We start from the raw sequence: 24,552 nt of genomic DNA, 5'->3' as shown, positions 1-24,552 counted from the left end.
CTTAAATCTCTAAGAAGGTGAAACGGAAGAAAGGAGTGGGTGGAAAGTCTTCTGCCCTGTGGATGACTTGTAGGACATGTAGAACACATGCACTGGCTGTCTAAGGAAAGGTTCCCAGCACTTCACTCCAATAGCTTGTTCTAAGTTCATATGCATTGGTCCCAGAACAGCGGCCATGTCCTCCTCACAGCGCTCACTGTTAATAAAAACACTGACCTTTCTGATGCCTGAAAAATTACAATTTCAAAATCCTTGTCTCATTGTGAAACAGTAAAAAAAGAGAGCAAAGTTCATAAAGATAAATTAAGTAAACATATGTATATATTAATGCTGTCAATCAATTAAGAAATTTAATCTGATTAATCACAACAAAGTTCTGTGAGTATTTGCATTAGTTTTTTCTTCAGATGCATTTTTGTATAGTGGATATTTAAATGTAAATAAAAGAATGGATGTAAGAAATGTAAAATGCAGTTATATGTATATTAGTGGTGTCAATTAAAATAATAGTATATATTTGTATGTTTGAGGGGAGATAAATTCAACACACAAAGAATGCATGATAAATTGGATTGTAAAATTAGTTTGAAGATTTCTAAATTCAAACTTAATTTGATGAGTATAAAAATTTCAGGGATAAGGAGCAGGGCAGGAAAGTAAGTGTGTGTGTGTTTGTGAGAGAGGCAGAGAGAGAGTCTGAATCGGGGTGTTACTGCTGGACACTGTAAGAACACGCAGTTCAATCGTTCAGCCGGAAAACTGATCAGTGCGTCGGGAGGGGGCGGGGCAGATTACAGCGGAAGTAGGGGTCAAATTTGGTGCCTTAATTAACTAAAAAAATAGTAACGCGTTACTGATTCTAAATTAATAGCGTGCGTTAGCCTTAAACGTTGACAGCCTCAATTTTTATACATGTATAAAACAATTAAGAATAAGAGTGTGAGGGTGTGGTTATTTCCAATATCCCCCTTCAATGGACAAAAATTGTCCCCATTTTACAGCCTTGTTTTACTAATCAGATTTAATCTGATTTATGTTTATGCAGGTCTGTTGATTTCCAAATCCCATCAGCTTTACTCCACAGAGTTGTACTGAATTGTGTTAGTCACTAAAAGGTCTGCTAAATCAATACTAACACAATTCATCCTGCCTGTGGGCAAGTTGTAACATTAGGATTCCCAGTGTTTTTGCAGACATTTTCATAAACAGTATCTGCGTACTTATTCATAAATAATAAGAAGAAAACCATATCGCTTATTAAAGAAATATTTATTTTGGCTTCTACTAAGCTTTAGGCAAAACAAGCACCATGTATGAAGGTACTGTCAAACAACAATTAAATTATAGAATTTCATTAGTGTGCCCCTGAAGTTTAACCACATTAATCCACACTTCCCTCCTCTTCCTCCTCTCCTTCCTTGTAATGGCGGTATTCCGGTTTAAGCTCCCAGGTGCTTTTGTGAGGCCCTTTGGGATTATAAACTCCAATCTCACGTAGAATTTCTTTCAGGTAGATCTACAAAAGTTTAGGACAGTTTAGAAATTGAAAGCCATTCATACAATAATCAAAATATGATTATTCAAGAAAGCAATGCTAACCACTTAGCACAGGTGCTAATGCTTATAAACTTATAAACAAATAATATAAAGCTATTAATTTAAAACTTTGGAGGTAGGCCTTGAGTATAAATAAAACAGAACAAAAAAAGTCCAACCAGTGGAACTTTCCACTTAGCAACTAGCGAAAGAACTGGTGACTAGTAAAGTAAATATTATGAATTCTTCTGTAAACCTTCATTTACAGTAACACGCTTAATGTTGGGGGGTAAATTAGGCAGCAAGTGAACAATCAGTGTTTGAATGTAATGTGTTAAAAGCAGGAGTCTGAGACACTCTGGAAAAGGCCCAAGTTGTGATTGCTAGACAACTAGGTAAGAACATCTGCAAAATATCTGGCAGGTCTTATGGGGTGTTTCTGGAATGCAGTGGTCAGTAAAAGGCCTGTACAATACTGGGTAGAAAACTATATATTGCAATATTAAAAATAGGGGAAAAAAGTCTGTGTGTCCAATACTGTAGTAAAATAAATTATACTAAGGAGGTATAATCTGCTACTGGCAGGAAATTTGAGAACAGTACAGATCAGATTATCCTTTTATAGCAGCAAAAAGGTTGTAGCAAGTCCTGCAAGTGGACTACTGCACATTGCAATGACAATGCTGAAATTATATATTTTGCAGTACAAAAAAAACACAAACTGGTGAACCTGAAATAGGATCAGGATGCAGACGTGTCAAGTAATGAAGTACAAATATCACACAATTATCTGTAATTTATACACCTTACATAAAGAAATAGCCTTGTTACTTATATTTCATTTCAGCTTGTTTTTATGCCGGCTTTTTATTGTAAAAGAAAAAAAGAGATGTAGCCTAGTATGATGATCCGTTTCAGAGACTCAAGAAAACTTGAGCGAAATGTCCCAACTAAGGTTCTTTTATATATTTACATTGTAATAAAATAGTCATTTTAAATAGGCATATCTGTGGCTAAAACACACAGCCTACTGCATCCCAGATTTTTCTTTGTAAATTTATTTTTTCAGTGTGAAATTGACATTCAAAATATATATATATAAAAAATTGTTATTACTTCTGATATTACAATTATCACAGTTTTTTTATGCCTTTAACAAAAAGAAACGTATTTGTCACTACTGAAATTTTATTGTAACATAATAGTAACTTTGGCTTTTAGAAAAAATGTGTTTTGGTGAGGGGTAGTGCAAAAAAAATGTGTTCTGGTGCATCCAATGCTTTTTTATTAATGGTATATTTACCATTTACATACTTTAAGTCGTTTTAAAAACAGTACTTTTATTCTTACTTAAGTAAAAATGTTAGAGTTGATACTTTAACTTCTACGCAAATATTTTTAAACCCCAGTATCTATACTTGTACCTCAGTAATGAATGTGACAAGGGGGTTTACCCAATATTATGCACTAGTTGGTGTATGTGAGGAAATGTGTTGTAATTAAACATGGTGACCACTAGATGTCTACAGATAGCACAGTTTTTGGTTAGTAAAATATTGGAATATTGAATCTTCCTCCAGTCCTGATTAGTCTCATAATATATCTGTGTACATATATGAGTCACACAACTTCATGACATTTACTTTCTGCAGCACTAAGAGAAAGCGAGACAGCATTTAAGTAGGCGCCATCCTTGAGTAGATCAAGCACACTTACCAATGATAATGCAATCAAAGAGGCACACAAAGTCTACCTGAGTGCAAACTTTGTTCTAGTGCTGGCGTGCATCACATTATGATGTCAACACAAATTATTCATATCTCCAGTGTTTTACGCCAACAAATGATAATGCCACTACAGCTCTTGGAGAGAATGTTAGAGTAATTTAATGCCAGAATCACTGATCTGCTAATGAAGGTCTTTTAGAGCATCGGCTAAGCCTGGCTTATGATTAAAAATCAAATTAATGTAACAATATGTGAAGAATGCTTTCATATCAGATGACTCTACAGAAGATTTTGGTTCCAAAAAAAAAAAAAAAAACACATTAAACTAGGAGTGCTTTTTTTGTAGCTGTAGCTTTACAGGTTGTATTTCCCATCCACACACTCATCTCCCGCACTGAGAGTTTAAATTAGATTTGGAAATGGAAAGCCCTCACGCTCTTGAAATCAAAACACGAGTCTGAAAATACAGCACTGAATAAGTGGCTCAGAAAATGGAATGGAGATATATTCAGGTAAACAAAAAAAAAAATACATTCAATCCAAAAGTTCTATTAAAAAAAAGGAAAACACAGAAAATGCCACCCACTCTTGTAAAACTTGGCAATGTTTAGGCACCTTTTAAAACTCCCCCTATCAAGCACCTGTTCGTAGCTTTATAAATATAGAGCTGTGGGGTGTGCGAGGCTCGGAGGTATATACTTGTGCGCATTGTGGGCTGTAAAGCTCCAGATACTGTACATATATGTTGCCATTTTTAATCACCAACCAGCGTAAAGATAGAAAAGCTGCTGGGAATCAAAGCCAAAGCAAAATCAGCATTAAAATATTTATATTTCATTCAATTATACTGATAACTAGATTGATATCTGATTAATTTTTGTGTGTCTGGTTAATTCATGAACAGTGCAACTCACCACAGGCTGCTTAGTGATCTCCACCAAGTTCTTAATGTTGTAGTACTGATGCTTCTCAAAAGCAGAAAAGAGCATTTCCAGAACCTTCTCTCTGTCAGCCCTGGCTCTCTTCCCTTGTTCTTTCTTTTTCTTTTCATATTCCAACTGCACATAGAGAGAGCAGAGAGCTGAGGTAACGCAGGGCTTATGTGCATGTGTAGACGACAGACAGATACACACACACACACACTTACATTGTAAGAGTGGTTGGATACAGGTTTGTAATTGGTGGTAACTGCTTTCTCCAGACACTGAGACAGTCGCACAGGCTTGGTTGATTCTTCAATCTGCAGTCTGTAAGCAGCATCTTTACATTAGGGAAAAGTGTCTTTTCTTTCCTTTCTAAATAGAATAATATTCAGAAGCTTGTTGATCAATTTGATAAACGTCATCCGGAACATATACTCACTTCTTCACTTTCACATAGCTCTCCTGGACTGCTGGCCGGCACTCAGCACGTTGTACCACCATGCCTTCAACTGCGATCTGATCTTTAAAGCAAAGAAAGTGAGGGGTTGGAGACAATTAAGCAATATTATTGTCATTTTAACACCATTTAATGGCACTAATAAAATAATGATTATATAGCATAATACAGCACATCCTTTTAAAGAATAATGAACCTTTAATAAAATATGTCAAAAGTGAATACCAGTATAGGCAAAGTTAAAAAAAAAAACGTAAAAGATTGATTGATAGATTATCCATAGATAGATACAGGCAGACAAAGTAAAAGGCTGAATTGATTTAAGACCAGAAAAAAATATTAGCATTGCTTTAATATCTTAAAATGTGTAGAAGACAGAAAGTGATAGCTGCCATGACATTTGCCAGACCTATTAAAAAGAAGTTTATACAAAGTTTTTTTTTTTTTGTAAAGTGAGTAACTGATCTTGAAAGAATAAAAATAATAAGAAGCAGAAGCAGCAGAAGCCAACAGATAACAATAGAGGGCTTTGCTATACAATCATTCCAATCAATAATAGTTTAATAGTGCCTGTATACACACAGAATGGACTGTGCATACATATAGTATTCATGCAAGGAAACACGTTGAATGATATCAAGGTCAGCAAAAATGTCTGTATGATAAAAATTTTATGATAAATCAAAAACAAATATTGTGACCAGTGTAGAGAAAATGATCCATTTTAGAATAGCAGTAGTGATTTGTTTGTCCTTATTAACAGACTCCCAGAATGAAGACACATATTACATAAATAAAAACAATTCATTACTCTTTAGTCAGGAGGAAAAATCACCACCATCTTCCTCAATAAGAATTTCAAATTTAGCCCACCAACAAGGAGGTCACAACAGAATGCCTCCCAATCAGGACAAGATGTTCCCCTATCTTAGATAATAAACAATCCAGTGAAAATCTGAGTTTTACAGAGAAAAAAAGAAAGCAAGGGTTTAGATAGGTCAGTGGGCAACAGACGTGATGCAGTTATTGCAAGCAAAGGATTTGCAACTAAATATTAAGTTTAATTCACTTTAATTTATTTTTTAATTTAAATTTTCTGTTCTAATACTTGGGTTCAAATAGAAGTTACTGTCTTCTGAACGGTGTATCGGATACAGATGTAAATACACAGAAATGTATGTACAGAATTTTTTTTGTCTCATATTCATTCTTTTTATGTCAATCCCAAATGATTTCAGTCTACAGCAAAAATATAAGGATTGATTCCACTGTTCCAATACTTTTGGAGGGGACTGTATCTATACTACATACTTTATACTCAAAAGCAGTTAGTGTTCGTAATTAGTACACAGTTGGGAAGCTCGCAAAGTCTTTGAGAAGGAAAGATGGGAAGAAGATCTCCAGATTGAACACTTATTATTAACAGAATCTAAAAATAAACGTACAAAACTAACAAAATGATTGATATAAACTAGATTACATTGGCTAGAGGTTCTAAATGCCGGAGTCTGATTCTGATCTTAATTTCTGATTAAATGTCCAGCCTTATTTATTTACACTGGCAGCTGATTTTTGCAAGTGAAGGATCAAGTTGAGGAGTGAAAACCTTCAGGCGATGTCTCACAATAGAGAACACAATAGCCAGCTTTAAATACCACTTAGACCTTGTGGGACTGTATTGGGGAAACAGGGATGACACATTCAAGCACTACAGGTGGTGTGTGGACAGCAATGAAGAATGTGTAGGAAGCAAATCGTTTAGATCTCAAAAATATGAACTGTTTAGGCAGAGATTGGTTTTGTCAGAATGCTCTGCGTGTTCGTCAGTCACATTCACCAAAAATAAATGGTGCTACTCAACAAAGCTAACAAAGAAGAACCCAACAATAAAGGACGATGCAATACAATGCTTTTTCAGAACTGAGCACCCTTAATTGTAGTGTTGGCACAGAACCCCTTTTCGAAACTCAACTTGACATTTGACAGCTTGTGATTCAGCTGCGTTTTTTTTTTCCAACCACTTTGCTCTGGCCAGCCAGCGGTGAATTTTATCCCACTCCTCTGAGCTTTGCTGAACCCTCTACAGAAATCCATTTCACTGCTCAGCTGTCTGCCACCTCCCATTTGTTGGCATATTCTGAAAAAGGTTGATGGTTATCTGACCTCTGATGCTCTGTATTTTCCCACATGTCACAAAACTTGCGCCCACACAAACATATATACAATTTTATATATATAAAAATATAGATTTTTTTTTTCTTGGTTTACCAGTGTGAAGCTTCTCTGCTGTCCTTGCTTATTATGTCCAGCAGAAAACCTTTAAAAAAGGCTGCACAATTCCAAGCACGAAAATCTAATACTGGCTTCGGCTAATGCACTCAATTATTAGCAATTACTGACTGACGAGTACGGGAGCACTTGTTGCAGGGACTTGATAAATACACCCACTTGCGCTTCACAACTTCACCAAAGCATCCGTTTCCATCGCGATTACTCAGAAGGTTTCCACAGGGTTCAGGGGTGCCGGAGAGCATGGAGTACGAATCCGCGCTCAGCTCAGCTCAGCTCAGCTCTGGATCCTTCTCTCCTGCACGGATCCCCAAAGTAACACGTGATGACTTCTCCTCCTGCTTTAATGTTACATAAGTATTATCACAGAAGCAGTATCACGCTAAAACCGTCAGCTATGTAGGAGAGGTGTTTACATCCGTGCTGAATGGAGCTGTTGGGGGTGGCGTGAGCCGCTCAAGCAGGCTGTAGGCTGCCGAACTGCTGTAGAGATCTGGGCAGGGTCAGAGGTCAATCATCCGCCCCCTCGCAGGTTTCCATCCGCTCTGCTCTGCCTAGGCTTAAAACGCGCCAGCGTTAACATCCGAGGCCATCCACAGGACACACTCTCTCTCTCAACCCCCACTCTCACCATCCCACTTACAACAGCAGCTCAAATCCCCAGACGTCTCAGTTCATCTGCATACGGCCGCGGATAATCAGCACTTCACAGCGTCTCTGTGCCTCTTCTCATCACCCCATGCTGCCTCTACACATTTCCAAATGAAAGATTTAGGAATTGTGTCATCAGTGATTCACTTGTTAAAGCACAAATTCCACAGTTTCACAATAGCAGAAGGTTCACGTGGAGCTCGGGGGGTGAATTGACTAAATAATTGATTCACACACCGCAATTAGTATCTTCATCACTTTAGGAGAGAATAAAAAACATTGTTTGAAAATGAAACGTTGTCTTCACATGTCTACTCAAAAACAGTCTGGATAAAATGCAAATACTGACAGTCACAGTAAGTAAGTTTTGGTCCACAAAAACTGTGCACAAGCTAGCAGCCTTAAGTGTATAAATGTATAAATATTGCTGCTTTAAAAAGCCAATAGGACACACATTAAAATGATACACACCTCACATCAGAGAATCAACTCAGAAATCAACTCAAAAATAAAGCCGGACATGGTCACCCAGCACTAGAAACAGATACAGCATTTATATATATATATATATATATATATATATATATATATATAAATATAATATAAATATATATATATATATAAATATATATATATATAAATCAGAACATCAGAAAGTGAACACAGCTGTATGAAAAACAGCTCTTTTAGAGTGTGTGTGAGTGAGAGAAGCTTGGGGTGTTCTGGTGTATAAACTACTCAAACAGTCAGGTTGGTAAAGGTCCTCACAGTTAGCGCTCTTATGCTACTTCTTAAACGGATTCATAACTGTGTGGAGTACTGAATCACCTGTTTCACTACAGGACACGTTTTATTTATCTCTCTCACTCTCATATTCTAATCCCATACAGAGTTCTACAGTTTTCTCACTGTTTTCAGTCGTAATTTCACGGCTAGTGCGAGCACTGTAAAACAGTATCAGGCACAAGGCAAACTGAATCAAACACGTCATGCTACAACTTGCTTGATACAAAAAGAACATTTACAAGACAAATTTTCCAGATATCATATCATATCAATTTATAAAAAGATATTGTAAATGTCAAGGTTTTTCACACTCCTATTTTGAACACACAAAGGGCATTATGAATATCATGAAACATGTTGGATTTTTGACTTTTGAATAAACCTGATGAAAATTCCTTTCATTTTTTTGCAATAACTATTACAGAACAATGTCAGTTTTTCTAGAAGATCGCGCAGCCCTCTCACATTATGATTATGATACAGGATGCTGTCACACATTATAAATACCTGCTTTCATGATGAAATACTTTTCATTATGCTTTTTAGCAAAGACAGACATATGGTATGGCTTATAAATAACTGTGCTAATTAATTAATTTTATATTTTAATGAAGAAACGAGCTCTGGTGCTAGCCACCAATATGGTGGAAACTCTGGATTATTCTCCAGCCTGTAATGAGGTGTCTATGTACAGTACAGGCCAAAAGGTTGGACAAAAGGTCTTCTCTTTTTTAATGTGTTTTCTTTATATTACATGACTATTTACATTGTAGATTCTCACTGAAGGCATCAAAACTATGAATGAACACGTGGAGTTTTATGTACTTAATAAAATGGGTGAAATAACTAAAAAATATATATATACAGGTGCTGGTCAACGAATTAGAATAATTTGAAATAGTGCAATCATGAAATTCTTTGAATGCATTTTTTGTGCAGAAAGCAAATCAGGTGTTCACCGCACCTGTCCTACTCGTTAGACTAATCACAGAACTCGTTACCTGGAAAATAATTTGCTCAGCTGAGCTTTCCAAAAGGCTCATTTAGGCCATTTAACTGTGACACTGTTGTTTTATTGAATTAAAATAATGGAGAAACCGTTTCATTGAATTAGAATAATTTTTATTATAATTACAATCATCACTTTCTCAGTATTTTGTGGCTTCCCCCTTGGCTTGTATGACTGCCTGAAGTCTCCGCTGCATCGATTTGACCAGCTTGTCGCAAGTTTCCGCACTCACAGCTTCCCAGGCAGTGGCGATGTTCTGCTTCAGTTGGTCCAGCGTAGTAGGCTTTCTGTCGCAAATTTTCCGCTTGACGATGGCCCAAAGGTTTTCAATGACATTGAGGTCAGGCGAGTTGGCCGGCCATGCCAAAACTTCAAGCTGTTTTTTAGTGAACCAATCTTTGGTCGACTTTGCCGCATGAGCCGGTGCAAGATCCTGTTGAAATATGAAGTCTTCTTCGCCGAACTGTTCCTCAACAGTCGGAATCAGGAACGTTTCCAGAACATCTTGATATACGGCAGCATTGACAGTCTTCTTGAGGAAGCAGAGTTTCCCTACACCTCGAGCGGACATGCATCCCCAGACCATAACGCTCTGGGGAAACTTGCCGGATCTTTTCACGCACTCGTGGTTGTAGGTTTCGCCACCACGACGCCAGACACGAGGACCTTGGTCACCGAAGGAGATGCAGAAGCGTGATTCGTCACTGAAGACCACTTTCTGCCAGTCTTCAGCAGTCCACTCGCCGTGTTCTTTGGTCCACTTCAACCGTTTCTCCATTTGTTTCTTGTTCAGCATCGGTTTTACTGCTGGAACGCAAGATTTGAAGCCGAGTTCGCGCAGACGACGGTAAGTGGTTGATCTGGAGACGTCAGCGCCGGTCTGCTTGTTCCACAAGTCGGTGAGCTCGGAAGTGGACTTGAACCGGTTGCTGACTGCGATCTTTCTCAGCTGCTTGTTGTCGCGAGCAGAAGTTTTTCGGACGCCGGAACAGTTGGTGCGCTTGCTGCAGTTTTTCTTGAGAGCTTTGCAGACAGAAGACTGGCTGATGCCGAGCTGCTCAGCAATTTTAGTTTGGGTCAAGCCTTGTTGGCGAAGGGCTTGAATTTGAGCCACTATTCCGGTTGAGAGGTCACGCTGCTTACCCATGATTGATTTTACAACTTAGAAATTCTACTCAACCCTGACTTTATACTGCACAGTGAACACTCTTCACAGAAAACAAAAATTCGAGCATTTATTCTAATTCAATGAAACGGTTTCTCCATTATTTTAATTCAATAAAACAACAGTGTCACAGTTAAATGGCCTAAATGGGCCTTTTGGAAAGCTCAGCTGAGCAAATTTTCCAGGTAACAAGTTCTGTGATTAGTCTAACGAGTAGGACAGGTGCGGTGAACACCTGATTTGCTTTCTGCACAAAAAATGCATTCAAAGAATTTCATGATTGCACTATTTCAAATTATTCTAATTCGTTGACCAGCACCTGTATATATATTCTAGTTTCTTCAAAATAGCCACCCTTTGCTCTGATTACTGCTTTGCACACTCTTGGCATCATTCTCTCAATGAGCTTTAAGAGGTGGTCACCTGAAATGGTTTTCCAACAGTCTTGAAGAAAGGAGTTCCCAGAGGTGTTTAGCACTTGTTGGTCCTTTGCCTTCTTCACTCTGTGGTCCAGCTCACCCCAAACCATCTGGATTGGGTTCAGGTCCGGTGACTGTGGAGGCCAGGTCTTTTTTTGTTCAGTACATAAAACTCCACATGTGTTCATTCATAGTTTTGATGCCTTCAGTAAGAATCTACAATCTAAATAGTCATCAAAATAAAGAAAACGCATGGAATGAGAAGGTGTGTCCAAACTTTGGGCCTGCTCTGCATATTATTGCTATGGCTCCATAAGTATGACCAAAAGGCTCCTGGGAAGAAGTCTTCATAGGACAGTCTGACCAAGGACCCGCCCTACTCCGACTACCTGCAGTCTAAGTTTTTGAAGGCAGTTTGTGTCTCTTTCAGCACATCAGAACTCTTATCGCCCCCTCCTCCCACATCTGTTATGTAATGGTGGTCACTTGTAATTTGCAGTTTCCAAATGGCAAACGTCTGATCTAAAAGACTTTCCCATGACAACTGTTGATCAAAATCATGTAGCTAACACCTCAGCGAACTCTGAATAATTTAACGCATTTACCATTTATAGAAAATCTCGACACAGCTCATAATAACTGTGCACTATAATTATCATCCAAATCCCAAATAAAGACTTAAGGAAGAGGCTTTTGGCATTGTGAGAAACATGTACTTTCTCACTAAAATGACAATAGTGATGAAATAATTTGTATTCAGTCATATTTGTCCATGTTAAGTTAAAATTTCCGTCTGCAGTTGAATAACAGGATTAAATTCATGCTGTTAAGAAATTGTGCCTTTTGACAGATGTAGACGAATATGATTCATCCTGATGAGCCATTACTCATAAGTATTCAACGCTAATAAATTCTAAGACAGCAGTGATATATGTTGATGCTAAAAAGAGCCATTTTAAACATAAATGATAGTAGATGAGTCTAATGAAAAAGCAGTACGTGCCTCTCATACTAGTGAATAAAAAAAGAAAACGGACACATTTAGTACATAGACACACGAATATTCACTCATCCAAACATATGAGCCAGTTTATTCACTGCCTTATTTAATGTAAATAAGCTCATTTAACATAAATCATAAAGTAAGAGATGGACCAATCAGTGCTTTTGAGGGCTATATTGAACACCATACGTCAAAATTTAATCAAAAGCTGGGCTGAATGCCATATTAATCATTCCAGGGAAACTTGGTGTTGCTCTACTGCCATTACACATGGCTTCGCTCACATTCCAATACATTGTATCTCAAGATGGAATTTAAAAAGCCAGTGATACCAGCAGCTGTAATCCTTTGTAACCATTCTTTTTTTAAAGGCATCCTTCATAAAATCCACTTTTTCTTGTTCTTTGTGAAATACTATAGGTTTCTCTGAGTCTCATCCTCAAACTCCATTGGCTGCAGTAGCTAATAAAAGAAAACGTTTAGAAAAACGAGTCAATCAGGAAAAGCATTGTGTCTACTTCAACCCGTGAATTAGTATCCATGGCCTCGCCCACCTCTGCTTGCGACCGCCCACAGGCAGCTGAATATGTTTAGAACAGTTCTTATTACAATAGTTAAAAGTAAAAATCCACAGATTTTCTTTCTTTCTGGACCTGGGCCCACCTCTGTATAAGTAACTAGGTTTACATAGGATCTCCGGTAGATTTTGCTTTTTATACAGACTCTAAGATTACGTCAGTGGCTACACTGCACAGAAGACCATCTTGCAAAGAACAGCTCACATGGCATTCATTCATACTAGCGACCACAACTAGACATTTTAAAATGAATGAAAAAAAAAACGATGGAACTAGACCTTTAAAAGTAAAACTGTGCTTTCTGCAGATCATTTAGATTCCTGTATTCATGTATGAATGAGAATGACTCTGAAGCAATGTTATCAAGCAATTATCGGAAGGTCAATGGTTGGTGTTAGTGTCACTAGCTATAGGTCACAGCAAGTTCAACACTTCTGACACTTAATCGTGACTGGCTGGCAACGTCAGATTTAGCTTATTTTGTGTGTTAGCAAGCTGATAAACAGATAAACACAGAACAAAATTAATTGTTTAATCTTCCTATTCAGACTTTTCACAATATGAAGTAATACTAGTTTAGTAATATTTTAGATTTCAGACCATGCTCACATTATACAGTCACCCTTTGGTTGTGCATTTAGATGACCTAGAATTCAGTTTAATGGTCATATTCCGTGGGACAAGGTTTTTAAGTGGTTTGTTATTTAAGAATCATAATTTAGTGCAAGATCTGATCCTCTAGACTCAGCAAACATGTTCAATGTGCCATCACTCATTTCTGAACATCTTGAACTTGTGGATCAGTCAAATAATGCTAAGAATTTTACTCCGTTCCCTCCATGAGACATTTCATACAATGTACAAATATGTGAGTTTTAGTCAGATACAGTAAAACCATCAGACTAATGGATTTACAATATGGAGCACAATACAACACTGGCTTTCAGACTTGAATGGGATCCTGCAGAGTTGTGTGTGCGTGTGTGTGTGTGTGTGTGTGTGCCATAATTCCATCTAGTGATAGAACAAGGAACTACTTGTTGAAAGAGGAGTAGGATGACTCCAAGTGGGTCAGCAGGCTAAGCGCTGTCACTATGATCAGGAGATTGCCGGTTCGAATCTTGTTCATGTAGCTTGCCATTGGCTACCGGAGCCCTGAGAGAGCACGATTGGCCTTGCCCTCACGGGTGGGTAGATGACGCTCTCTCGCTCTCTCCTCACATCACTCCAAAGGGTGATGTCTGCAGCACAGGGCGTCTGTGAGCTGATGTATCGTTATGAAATGTAATGTAATGTATCGAGTCGCTACACTTTCCTCCGAGTACGCTGTGATGCTACTCGGCAATGCTGCATCAGCAGCAGTTCGAAAAGAGACGGTGGTTGACTTCACCTGTATCGGAGGAGGCATGTGCTAGTCTTCATCCTCCTGGTGTTGGGGCATTTTTAGTGCTAGGGAGAGTCCTAATGAGTGGGTTGGGCAATTGGCTGTGTAAATTGGGGAGAAAATGGGGAAAATTTTGAAGTAAAATTATAAAAAAAAAAAAAAAAAGAAAGAGCAGTATGAAACAGAGCGGCTGTAGTCAAAAATCATCTGATCAGGTCTTAGGATCAGTCATTTTAGTAACATAGATAGATCTCCAATCCCATTCTTGAATTAAAAAAAAAAAAAAAAATTATTTATTTTAAACACTAGAAAACTAGAATGGGATGACTGCACCACAGCATCTATTAAAATGTACAAAAAAAATCACTTTCAGAATTTAAGTAAAGATGCTTAAAGGCACACAATACCTGTTCTTCCTGCATTCTCTCTGTTAAATATACAAAAAACTAATTTTTAATGTTTATGATGCACAAAGCAGTAAAGAAAGCAAGAGTACGCAGCTGATTTACAAATGAGCACAAAATCCCTTTGTATTTAAAATACAATAACATTGGCTAAACCACTGAAATTATACCCAGCTATATTTTGTTCATAAGATAAATAAAAGTTTTTTCTAAACAATTTGTATTTGTTCTTCAGGAAATGTTGCCACAATGTAAAAACCAACTGCCAGATTAAAAGTATGTCCAAAAAAAAAAAGAAAAACAGCAAAAATGGAGATAAGGCGATGATACACAACAGCCACCATGTTGACACCAATGAGCTCAGCTCTCCTGGCCTGGGGCAAGCAGATCACGCTGGACGACTGACAGGTTGTCATTGCTGACAGCTCACCGTGATGTCTCAGATGTCTGACCAACAGTGCCCAAGCCATATTAGCACAACAGTGTACACACTGGCATGTCTCCTCAGAGACAAAGACACTTAGAAACACTGCATCGGCTGCCTGTCACTGTCAGCCCACATTCCCAAGGCACTATATTAAGAATACCAAGTCTTTTTTTCCTGGGAGTTTAATACTGGTCACACGGTACTGTGTTGTGTTTATCCTTTATATACCGTTATTCAGAGATGGTCTGCGGTCAATTACGCACAAACCACAAGCATATCCTCACTAATCAAAAGCTCGGGCTTAACTCATGCTCCCACAGCTGGTAATTAGGTCACTTCTTACCACAGATTGATGCAGAGATCACAAAGACAAGGCAGCCTTTCTCTTTTAAAGCCTTTCAAAGGGAGGGAAGCACTGACTGCATTCATGCCTTCTGAAAGATGAGAAACAAGTCATTTACATAAACCCATCAATTCGCCGTCTTCTTTCTGGCTCTCGTTTATTAATAAACCTGCCAACGCTCACCACGCCACACAATGGTGGCAGATGGACCTCTGAAGCAAAGATTTTGACAAGAGAGAACTTTAACATGTGTAGACTTTTCACATTAACACTAATGCATCCCACTGGCTCAGTTTAGGCAGAGTGCATTAAGTGGGGTCCCAGTGATTTGGCCCACTCCTGTGAGCTCACGTGCTGTCTCCCTGCTCATGAGGCCCTTTCACCAGAGCAGAGCGGCGCTAATTGCTGAAGCAAAGCGGAGGAGCATGCTGGAGTGGAGAGGTGATTAAATCCAGCCTTTAAAGTGGAGGGCAGCGAGCGATGCACTCTCTCTCCCCTTCTCCAGCCCCCTTCCACTGACGCAGGCGAGCCCACCCCTAACACCCCTCCTCCACCTCCTCCGCCCCCTCCTCCTCCTCCTCCTGTGAGCGTGCGAGCGCTCGTGTGTGTGTGTGTGTGTGTGTGTGTAGGGCTGTGAAAGGCTCCAGCACTGCTGGCAGTGCTTAGTGCTCCCGTGCTCAATGCCAGCGCCGCTCAGCTGAGCTCCTATTCGTTCACTCGCCCGCACACATACACACACCCCTCCCCACCATCACATCCCCCCCCACCCCCACCCGCGCTCAGACAGGCTGGGCTCGAGGAACGGCATGGAATGGAATCTCAGAAGGATGGAGAGCGAACTGAGGCAGATCAATCCGGACTTGCTGCAGCCCAGCAAGAGCTTTAAGAAGCCTTCCTCGAGCACAATCACCATCAACGTGGGGGGCTACCTGTATGCTGCGCAGCGCCAAACACTGGCAAAGCACCCAGGCTCCCTGCTGGAGGAGATGGTCACCGGCAAGAGACCCGTGCAGCACATCGACTCTATGGGGAACACCTTCATCGACCGCGATGGCCCCATCTTTCGCCACGTGCTGAACTTCCTGCGGACAGGTGAGCTCATCCTGCCGGACGACTTCAAGGAGGTAGCGCTCCTGCGCCGCGAGGCTGACTTTTACCGACTCAGCGAGCTGTCCCAAGCCGTGCAGGACTGGGAGCAGCAACAGGCCACCCATCGCGAACCCGCCTTTCTGGAGGTGACAGACAGCCACGAGCGCTCCCAGGGCCTCAAGGTTTACTGCAGTGACACAGGCTTCATCGAGAAGGTGAAGGGGCGCCTGGTCCAGATCTCAAAAAGCCGGCTGGACGGCTTCCCCGAGGAGTTCGAGGTGTCGTCCAACGTCATCCAGTTCCGACACTTCATCAAGTCAGAGCAGGGCTCCCGGCTGGTGCTGAAGGAGGACAGCACATTCCTGTGCACGCTGGAGACGCTCAAGCTGGAGACGGTGATGATGGCACTGAGAGGAGGCTTCCGGCTGCTCACCTGCCTGGACAGCAGCCGGGGATCAGTGGTGCAGTGTGAGGCTCTGCACTTTGTCAAGTGACCCAACCAGGACTGATGCTGAGAACCACATGACCCGCCGAGACCTACCAACACCAACACCACCACCGCTGCCACTGCCTCCCATCCCATATTGACGTCCCCCTGCCACCAGCACATACTGCACAGGACCTGCGCTGGAACACAAAAGGGACATTCCACAAGTAACACTGCTTCTGCGTTCCTCCAGCTCCAGCTACCAACTGCCTTTACAAGTGAAAAAGAGGTGTTATGTATTGTGTTTTCTTTTGGTATACCATGCATAGTCCCTCATTTTAACAAAAGCTGGCTTTTTTAAAAGGAAGAGGAATAGCACATGGACATGGCCTCTGAACTGCAGAGTGTTCTACCCTCTGACCTCTTCCCAGAATCTCTTCAGATAAGTGGAAATGGCAACAGGTGCATTTATACAACTACTGTGATTTCTGAGCAACAGGCTGAAATACTACCTAATGCATGTGCAAATTCTGTTCGCCTCTGGGAGCAAATGTTGTGATTGCTGGTCTTGTGTAAAAGTGAAGCTGACAGTAAAATGTTATTGTAAAATATGTCAATGTTTTACAAAATAAACATTATAAAAGCTACCTTCTGCTACATGACTTATTTAAAAGACATTTCCATAAAGCTGTAGGTTTGTTACATTACCTGATCAATTGTCTATCTGTGATGAGAATGATCATAACAGCCATTAGCAAGATTGTGTAATGTACTTTAATGAAGAAACATGATTCAATCCAGTGTGCACACAGCTACAACTCATTTCCTTGGTAACAGTGAAGGCAGCTTGTAACAGGAACTACATTGTGCCCTAAATTAGTCTTTGCAATATTCTGCCTGACCTAAAAATAGAGAACCACAATTCAATAATTGTTAAATATCTCCTCAAGCATTGATCCTAATTTAAAACAGGGATGATGTTAGTGTGTGAAGCCCATTAAGATGTATTAAGATTTGCCTTTCATTCGGCACATGTGCTCTGCTTTCAGTTCTTTTTTTTTTATTATAAATACTTTAACTATAAATGTAAGCAACATGTAAAGGTAAAATCTACGTTGTACATCACAGATACATGTGGCTCATCTATCATTTATGGTGGCTCCTTTTATTTCCCCTCCAACTTGTGAAATACAGGCTGTGAGATAATGCTACTGAAAAGAGTAAAATTTATGAAATCTCTCTTATGTATTAATTTAAAAACTGTCAGTATTCAGCATTCACCTAAAAAAAAAAGAAAACTGAAAAATGCCACACTAAATGCCACACTGATGATTCAGTTTTATACACAAAGCTAAACTCAGCCACCACCCAAAGTCAGTCATTTTTAAATGAGGCAACATTGGACATATGATCACACCCACAAATGGAGCAGACAGCATCTCCACACAAAACAATCCATCTGCTTCCATATAATCTGTCCTGCTCCCTTCTCCCTCTAATGATTCATAATAATTACTTGACACAAGGAAATGGAATCAGTCCCAACCCCACAGTTTGTTGTGAGAACATCAAACCGAGTTCCATTTTTAATTGCAGATAAGGGTCATTCATTTTTGATGAGAGACTGTGGGGCTTATTAGCCCCTTATCCGTGACTGATGATGTAGCTCTAACCCACAGGCAGCGGGCAGCTAACACCTTGTGGGGTGGAGTGTGGGGGGGTTGAACGCATTTATTTCAAATGGAGAGCCCATTATCTGCTCAAATATTCATGGCTTGGTCTCACATCCATTTGCTGCCAAGCGAACGAGACTCCTACATTACAACAAAAGCCTGCTGATGCTCATCAAGTGTTCCAGGGGAGGAATGACTAATATTGCTCCTCTCCAATATCATAATTGGTCAAGCTAACATGTGAATTCGAGATGGCACATGCCCTCGATAGACCAGTTTCACAACTACAGCTCTGACTGTTCAGAAAGAGTGAGAAACGAGAATAAATCAGACCCTGGCTCATTCACTTTTACCAAATAAAGTAAATGCTAGCCATCGTGTTCCTGAACTGAACGGTAAGTAAAATTCATTAATTCACTTGCATTCATGTCGTTTTAATCAATACAAAGAAACTCAACAGCCCACATCTGAAGCACAGGCCATTCACAAAATGCAAAATCGTAGATCCAGGCAACAGGTAGCTCTTGTTTCAGAGAGTTTAGAATTTTTTAATTTGTCTCAGAATTGTATGCTGTATCATATTATATCATTGTTGAATGCCTATTTAGTTTACCTTGCCCACACACTCACACACACACACACACACACACACACACACACACACACACACACACACACACACACACACACACACACAAACACACACACACACACACACACAATTAATCAGAGATAGCATAATCTGCAATCCACCCAGTCAACTAGAGGTGGGCCATATGATATTTTATCATATTGTGATAAATTTTCTTATTGTGTTCACAATATGATTTTTTAAGCATATCAAGAATATAATCAGTGCATAGAAAACACTGCACTGTATGCCCCCGTTCTGTCACAAAAAGCTTGTTAAGCAGGGCTGTGAATGGGCGAGAACTTGGCGATGCAATACACTTCACGATACAGGAGGTACAAGTCAATACATTGCAATATACTGTGATGCAGTACGTACTGCATTTTATTGCAATCGTCCAAATTTGGGAAATCTCTCAAAGTAAAAAAAAAAACTATGCAATCAGAGCAGTGGGATCTAACAACAAAGTACAACATTGTTCTCTAGTGGTCAGAGTTTAAACACAACACAAAATAAACCAGTGTCTGCCACCAGTGGCGCAAAAAGGGGGTATGCAGCCTATGCGACGCATAGAGGCGCTGCACTAGAGGGGGCGCCAAATCAAAGCCAAATAAATTTGCGGAGCGCGGTGAAAGTAATGACAGGACGCTGATGATTTTAAAACGCATCTCAACAAGCTGACGATATAAATGCGCAGCAAAGCAGCCCCAGCCCATCACACTACCACCACCATGTTTTACATTCAGTATGATGTTCTGTTTCTGAAATCGTTAGCTTAACGTCAGATGAAATGGGACACAAACCTTTCAAAAAGTTCTACTTTTTTGGGGGGGAGCATCAAAATGTTTTTTGGCAAATGTGAGATGGCCTTTTCTGTACTTTTTGGTCAGCAATGTTTTTTTAGTAATAAGGCTTGGTTGTGGCTAGTAAAATTTACCTTAGATTTCCAAAAAGTGTGATTAATCACAGTTAATTTAATGGGGGGACCAACACTTTTTCCGAAAGAGCTAGATTGATTTCAATAGTTTTTCCCCCCTTTCTTTCCCTAATAAAGAAATATAAAATTTAAAAGGGCTTATTATATTTGTTTGATATTAAAGTTCGTTTGATAATGTAAAAAATTAGGTATGACATAAATGCAAAAATAAAATAAATTAAACATTGTCATACTTCGATACATCAACACCCCTAGTGTTTAAATCTTGAGGAATTAGATGGTGTGCAGCAAAAATCTGAATATCAATGAAAATCACTGTGCTATGCATGAGACTGTTTTTGAATTACATTTAAGAATCTGCAACTGCTGATGCATTCTGTTTGTGTGTCAAAACACCCGTGTATATGTGTGTAAAAAATGTCTTTAAATGCTGTGATACTATATTTTACCATATCGCCAGCTGTACCGTCAACACGTGTGGGACATGGAGTCACAGAGTCAGAACAAATTTAATTAAAGCTCCATTCCAGGAAACGCTGACAGGACACTCGGGTGAAATGCATGTGCAGTGTTTAAGAGTTCTCTATAATTAACTCTAATTTGAAGCCTCTTAAGACTTTTCAATCATATCTTACTGGGAGATTTTTCCAGGAATAAATCTCTGCAGTCTGCTCAGAAAGACACAGTGTAATACATATTAAACACTACTTGTCCAAATGTTTGTGGACAACCACTCTGTTAAATGTACTCAGCCTCTTTAAATTACACCCATTGTTAACCAATATGTGCAAAACACTGATTATCTTGTATCTGTAGAAAAGTATTGACAATAGAATAGGACTTTTTGGAGCAGAGAAACATGAACCTATTGTATTCACATGAGGCATGAGCTGAAGGGGTATAAAGCTGCCCCAGCATTGAGGTGTGAAGCAGTAGAAAAGTGTTTTATCCAGTAATTTTTTTTTTTTTTAAGAGTTGGGGGTTTTGATCCTCCAGGATTCAACATAGCGTAATGCAACCACGCTTGTAACACACACCAAAAAAAAAACTATGAATGAGCAGCTGCCCCAATACTTTTATCCACATACTAGATTACATTAGATTAGAAGAGTGTTTAATTTTTTTTTTTCGATTTAACTCTATCTTCAATTGAATCATGCGATATCGATTTATATAAACCCAGGATCTATCCTTAGAATTAAGTCAATTTTTCCCATATATTTGTAGTTTTTTGGTTTTAACGTCTCACATTTTATCTTGCAAAATCATCCTTTTTTCGAGCACCGACCTCAGACCATGGTGATCAGTTAAGCATGACTTTCTTCTGTATTTCCACTCACTGCTGCATGTGCTTATAAAACAAGTACATTTAACACTGTTTTAAGTTGTTTTACAGTGATGTCTTTTTTACCTGTACTTAATTGAAAGTAAGACCTGACTGGGTAAAGTTACAGTTAGCTTAGCGAGTTAGCCAAATCACCGGTTAAGCTAAACTTATGTTAAGTCTTCATAACATAAACAATAATATTTTAACAATGCAAGTTTGAGTGTTCCTTGTAAAATTTCAACATTTTATATTTAAAACAAAATTTTTATTATAACTGAAATTTACTTAAATTAATCAATATTGAATTAAATCGGGACCTCAAGAATTGGAATCGAACCTGAACAGGGTAAATCAGTGGCGATACCCATCCCTGCTATAGATAAGAATGACTATATTCTGTGGTGTATTATCCCTTTATGAAGAGGAATTACATTCAATATCCTGGTCTTTATGAATGGTTGAGACAGATTTCTATCACGATAATTCTCTTTTGCCTCAGTACTAAACAAACTGACGCTGGAATTCTCACAAAACTCTCAAACGGTTCAGAGCTCAAGAGAGGCTGATTATTTTTAAGCACTGTTAACACCAGAGGCATTAGAATCTTAAACAGATCACATGCCGTGATGTTAACAAGATGTAGAAAACAAAGAAAGAGACTGCAACGGACACCACAATCCGTGTTCTGCGTTAATAATGTGCAGTGGTAGATGGGTGAGAAGAGAATGGTGTGAAACACGCAAGCCCTCAAAGATAATGGAACGCACTCCAAAAGCAACCGAACTACCCACTTCACACTTGTTAAACCTTGCTCTGCTTGGTTTTAGTGGAATCCATAGCTGTTCCACAGAGATGTTAATGAAGAAACTTTTAGACAGAAGCAAATGAAATGCTGCCTGCTGTAAAAAAAAAAAAAAAAAAAAAAATCCAACCAAGGTGATCCAAAAACGCCTGAATCTCGCCTGTAGTGATTCAACCTAATTGCAGCGCAGCAGTCACAGAGACGGACTGTTCTAGCCATAATATCATTCAGTGATTCAGCAGCCAGAAAGCTGAAGATACTGCTGCTCTTCTTACCCAACTCCTAAAAACATACACAAGCTTCAAATGCTTCTTTGAAAGATGCCCTAGAAAAAACACGTTTGGTTCCTTGAAGAACCAAGAGCTTCATTCACCAATACCTTTAATAGATTATTTTTTTTTATAAACTAGTGTTTAAGAAATGTCAGAAAGTTTATATGAAGTCATTCTTTCATATTAATAAGTCCCATTATGCTTATACATTGAATGAATCCAAAATAGAAAACAATGGTGAAAGTCAGAATTTTGGTAAGAACTACAAAACTAGGTGGATTTTAACAAATTTCTTTAGAAACATCTTAAGAACAGTTGGTGAATAAAGTTTCGTGTTTTTAATAATAGACATAGAAGTGAAGATATAAAAGTGACAAAGTAAACCCAAATAATAATCAAAGCCTTAATTTAAAGCCGTAGTGTTTTATATTCTTTGTACTCCTAGCAGTACAGTAAGTCTACAAACCTATATTAAAGCCCAGTCGTGCAAAATGGTATATAAATAATAATTAAAAATAAAGTCATATATTGTAAAATTATCAGAATCTTTTACTGTGTTATGCATTTTTGCAAGTTGCAAGTTATCATGAATCATTATCAATCAGACTGAACTATGTGGCGATGGAATGAAAACTGCAGGATTATATTTTGTTCTAAGTATATCTTCTGTTAAATAACTTCCCCTGCTTTTATCATTTTATACATTAATTATAGTTTCACACATTCATATTTAATTGTAGGTTGTTTCTGAGAATGACCAGGTACACTTTAAAAAAAAAAAAAAAAAAAAAAACCTTTTCAGTGAAAAAAATATTAAAAATAATTTTGTGTGACTGGATACCCTCTGTGGACAAGGTCACACAAGCTCATGGTTATTTATTCAGCCTTTTTGGTATTAACTGATCAAATATGACAAGAACAAAAATAGTGAGTTAAAGGTTATTTACATTTCAATTGTCCCAAACTTTCCTCATCAAAAAAAAAAGATTGTTTTATGACGTTATTTAAAGAAACATATTGTTAAGAAGCTTAACTTTTAAGCACTTACGGCTGAGCACTGTACCACGATGGGAAGATTTTATCCCTACCTGCATGAACAGAGCCACAGAGCTGCCACTAAGAATGGCTACATGCTGGTACAGTGTCTCTGATCAGCTACTGTGACTCATGTTTACCTCTCTAAACATGCTTCAGGCTCATGCTGTTCTCCAAACACAGAATAATTGAGAGGAAAAAAAATACATATTGCTGTGAGGGAAAAAAAAAACTTCAGCGATGATTATCACGGTCACGTGACTCCTTTGTATGAGCTGAAAAGCAACGTTCTATTTAAGGCCACTGATGAAAATGTGTGTTACTGTGCGCAGCATCATTTATGACTTGGGTCTCGTTCTCAATACCCGGCCTTTTAAATAAGTATTGTGATTCCAAGGCTATGTGGAAGCGCGTGTGCGCGTGTGTGTCTGCATACAGCTTTCTCTGCGGTCTGACCTAGCAACAGGCTGTAAGCGCCTACGTGAGTCAAGGTAAGTTGACTCTCCAGCCTACCTGTCACTGCAAGAGAGCCTGTGCTGTTAACAAGCGGCAAATCTCACTTTTGACACTGACACCTTATTAAAGTCTCTGCGGCCTTTCCATTCACCAACGCCCTCTTATCACACGCACTTAAACCACACAGCCTGCTCACTTCAGAGGAAGGAAAAAGCTCGCTCTCTCTGGCCTCTTCTTTTAATGGCCTCCCAAATTTACACCTGCCTGTTTCCTAGTTCACACTCTGTTTAATGCTGAATTTATCCATGAGCAAATCTGTCAGACTTCAACCACAACCACTGTTAAAAAACATCCATTTGATTCAGTTCCTGTCATCTACCTGTTGCATTTACTACAACCACAAAACAGGCAGAAAAAGAGTATACAATGGCATTAAATTTAATTTATCCCAAAACAGCATGATAATTATGGCAGCATAAATACAGCCTATTTTTCCATTGAGGCCAATCATTTGCGCTGTAGCCTAAAGCAAGAGCTTTGTGTATTTCAACAATAGAAATTGATTATAATTTACCAGGTTACACGTTAGAGTAGTTTCTTTGTTTGTACTCTGTTTAATGTTGACTTTATCTGTCAGGAAGTCTTTTAGGCTTCAATCGCAACTACGGTTACAATTACTAAATACCCTTTTTTTTTTTGACAAAAAAAAAACTAAATACCCTTTTAAAATAGTTTGTCATCTACGTGTTGCGTTTAATACTACCACAAAACAAGCAAGACATAGTATACAATTTACTGTAAA

At 38.9% G+C, this 24,552-nt stretch overlaps 2 protein-coding genes across 2 annotated transcripts in view; one reads left to right on the top strand and one right to left on the bottom strand.

The window, feature by feature from the left end:
• Positions 1–1,252: 1,252 nt before the first annotated feature.
• Positions 1,253–24,552, bottom strand: part of gtf2f2b (general transcription factor IIF, polypeptide 2b) — a 29,944-nt gene continuing 6,644 nt past the window's right edge. The window contains exons 5-8 of the mRNA XM_007251722.4: positions 4,626–4,707; positions 4,411–4,510; positions 4,178–4,321; positions 1,253–1,516 (exon numbers count right to left, since the gene is read on the bottom strand). Of these exons, the coding sequence (XP_007251784.2) occupies positions 1,382–1,516; positions 4,178–4,321; positions 4,411–4,510; positions 4,626–4,707 (461 nt within the window). The 3' untranslated portion in view covers positions 1,253–1,381. The remainder of the gene's footprint in view (positions 1,517–4,177; positions 4,322–4,410; positions 4,511–4,625; positions 4,708–24,552) is intronic.
• On the top strand, positions 15,779–17,264 carry kctd4 (potassium channel tetramerization domain containing 4). Its single transcript, XM_007251720.4, has one exon. It carries the CDS (start codon positions 15,908–15,910, stop codon positions 16,682–16,684), a length of 777 nt encoding a protein of 258 aa, XP_007251782.1. The 5' UTR covers positions 15,779–15,907; the 3' UTR covers positions 16,685–17,264.

The sequence above is a fragment of the Astyanax mexicanus genome, chromosome 11, assembly GCF_023375975.1.
Source record: "Astyanax mexicanus isolate ESR-SI-001 chromosome 11, AstMex3_surface, whole genome shotgun sequence".
Classification (NCBI taxonomy): Eukaryota; Metazoa; Chordata; class Actinopteri; order Characiformes; family Acestrorhamphidae; genus Astyanax; species Astyanax mexicanus.
Note: the sequence above shows the minus strand (reverse complement) of the source record. Positions and strands in the feature narration are given on the sequence as shown.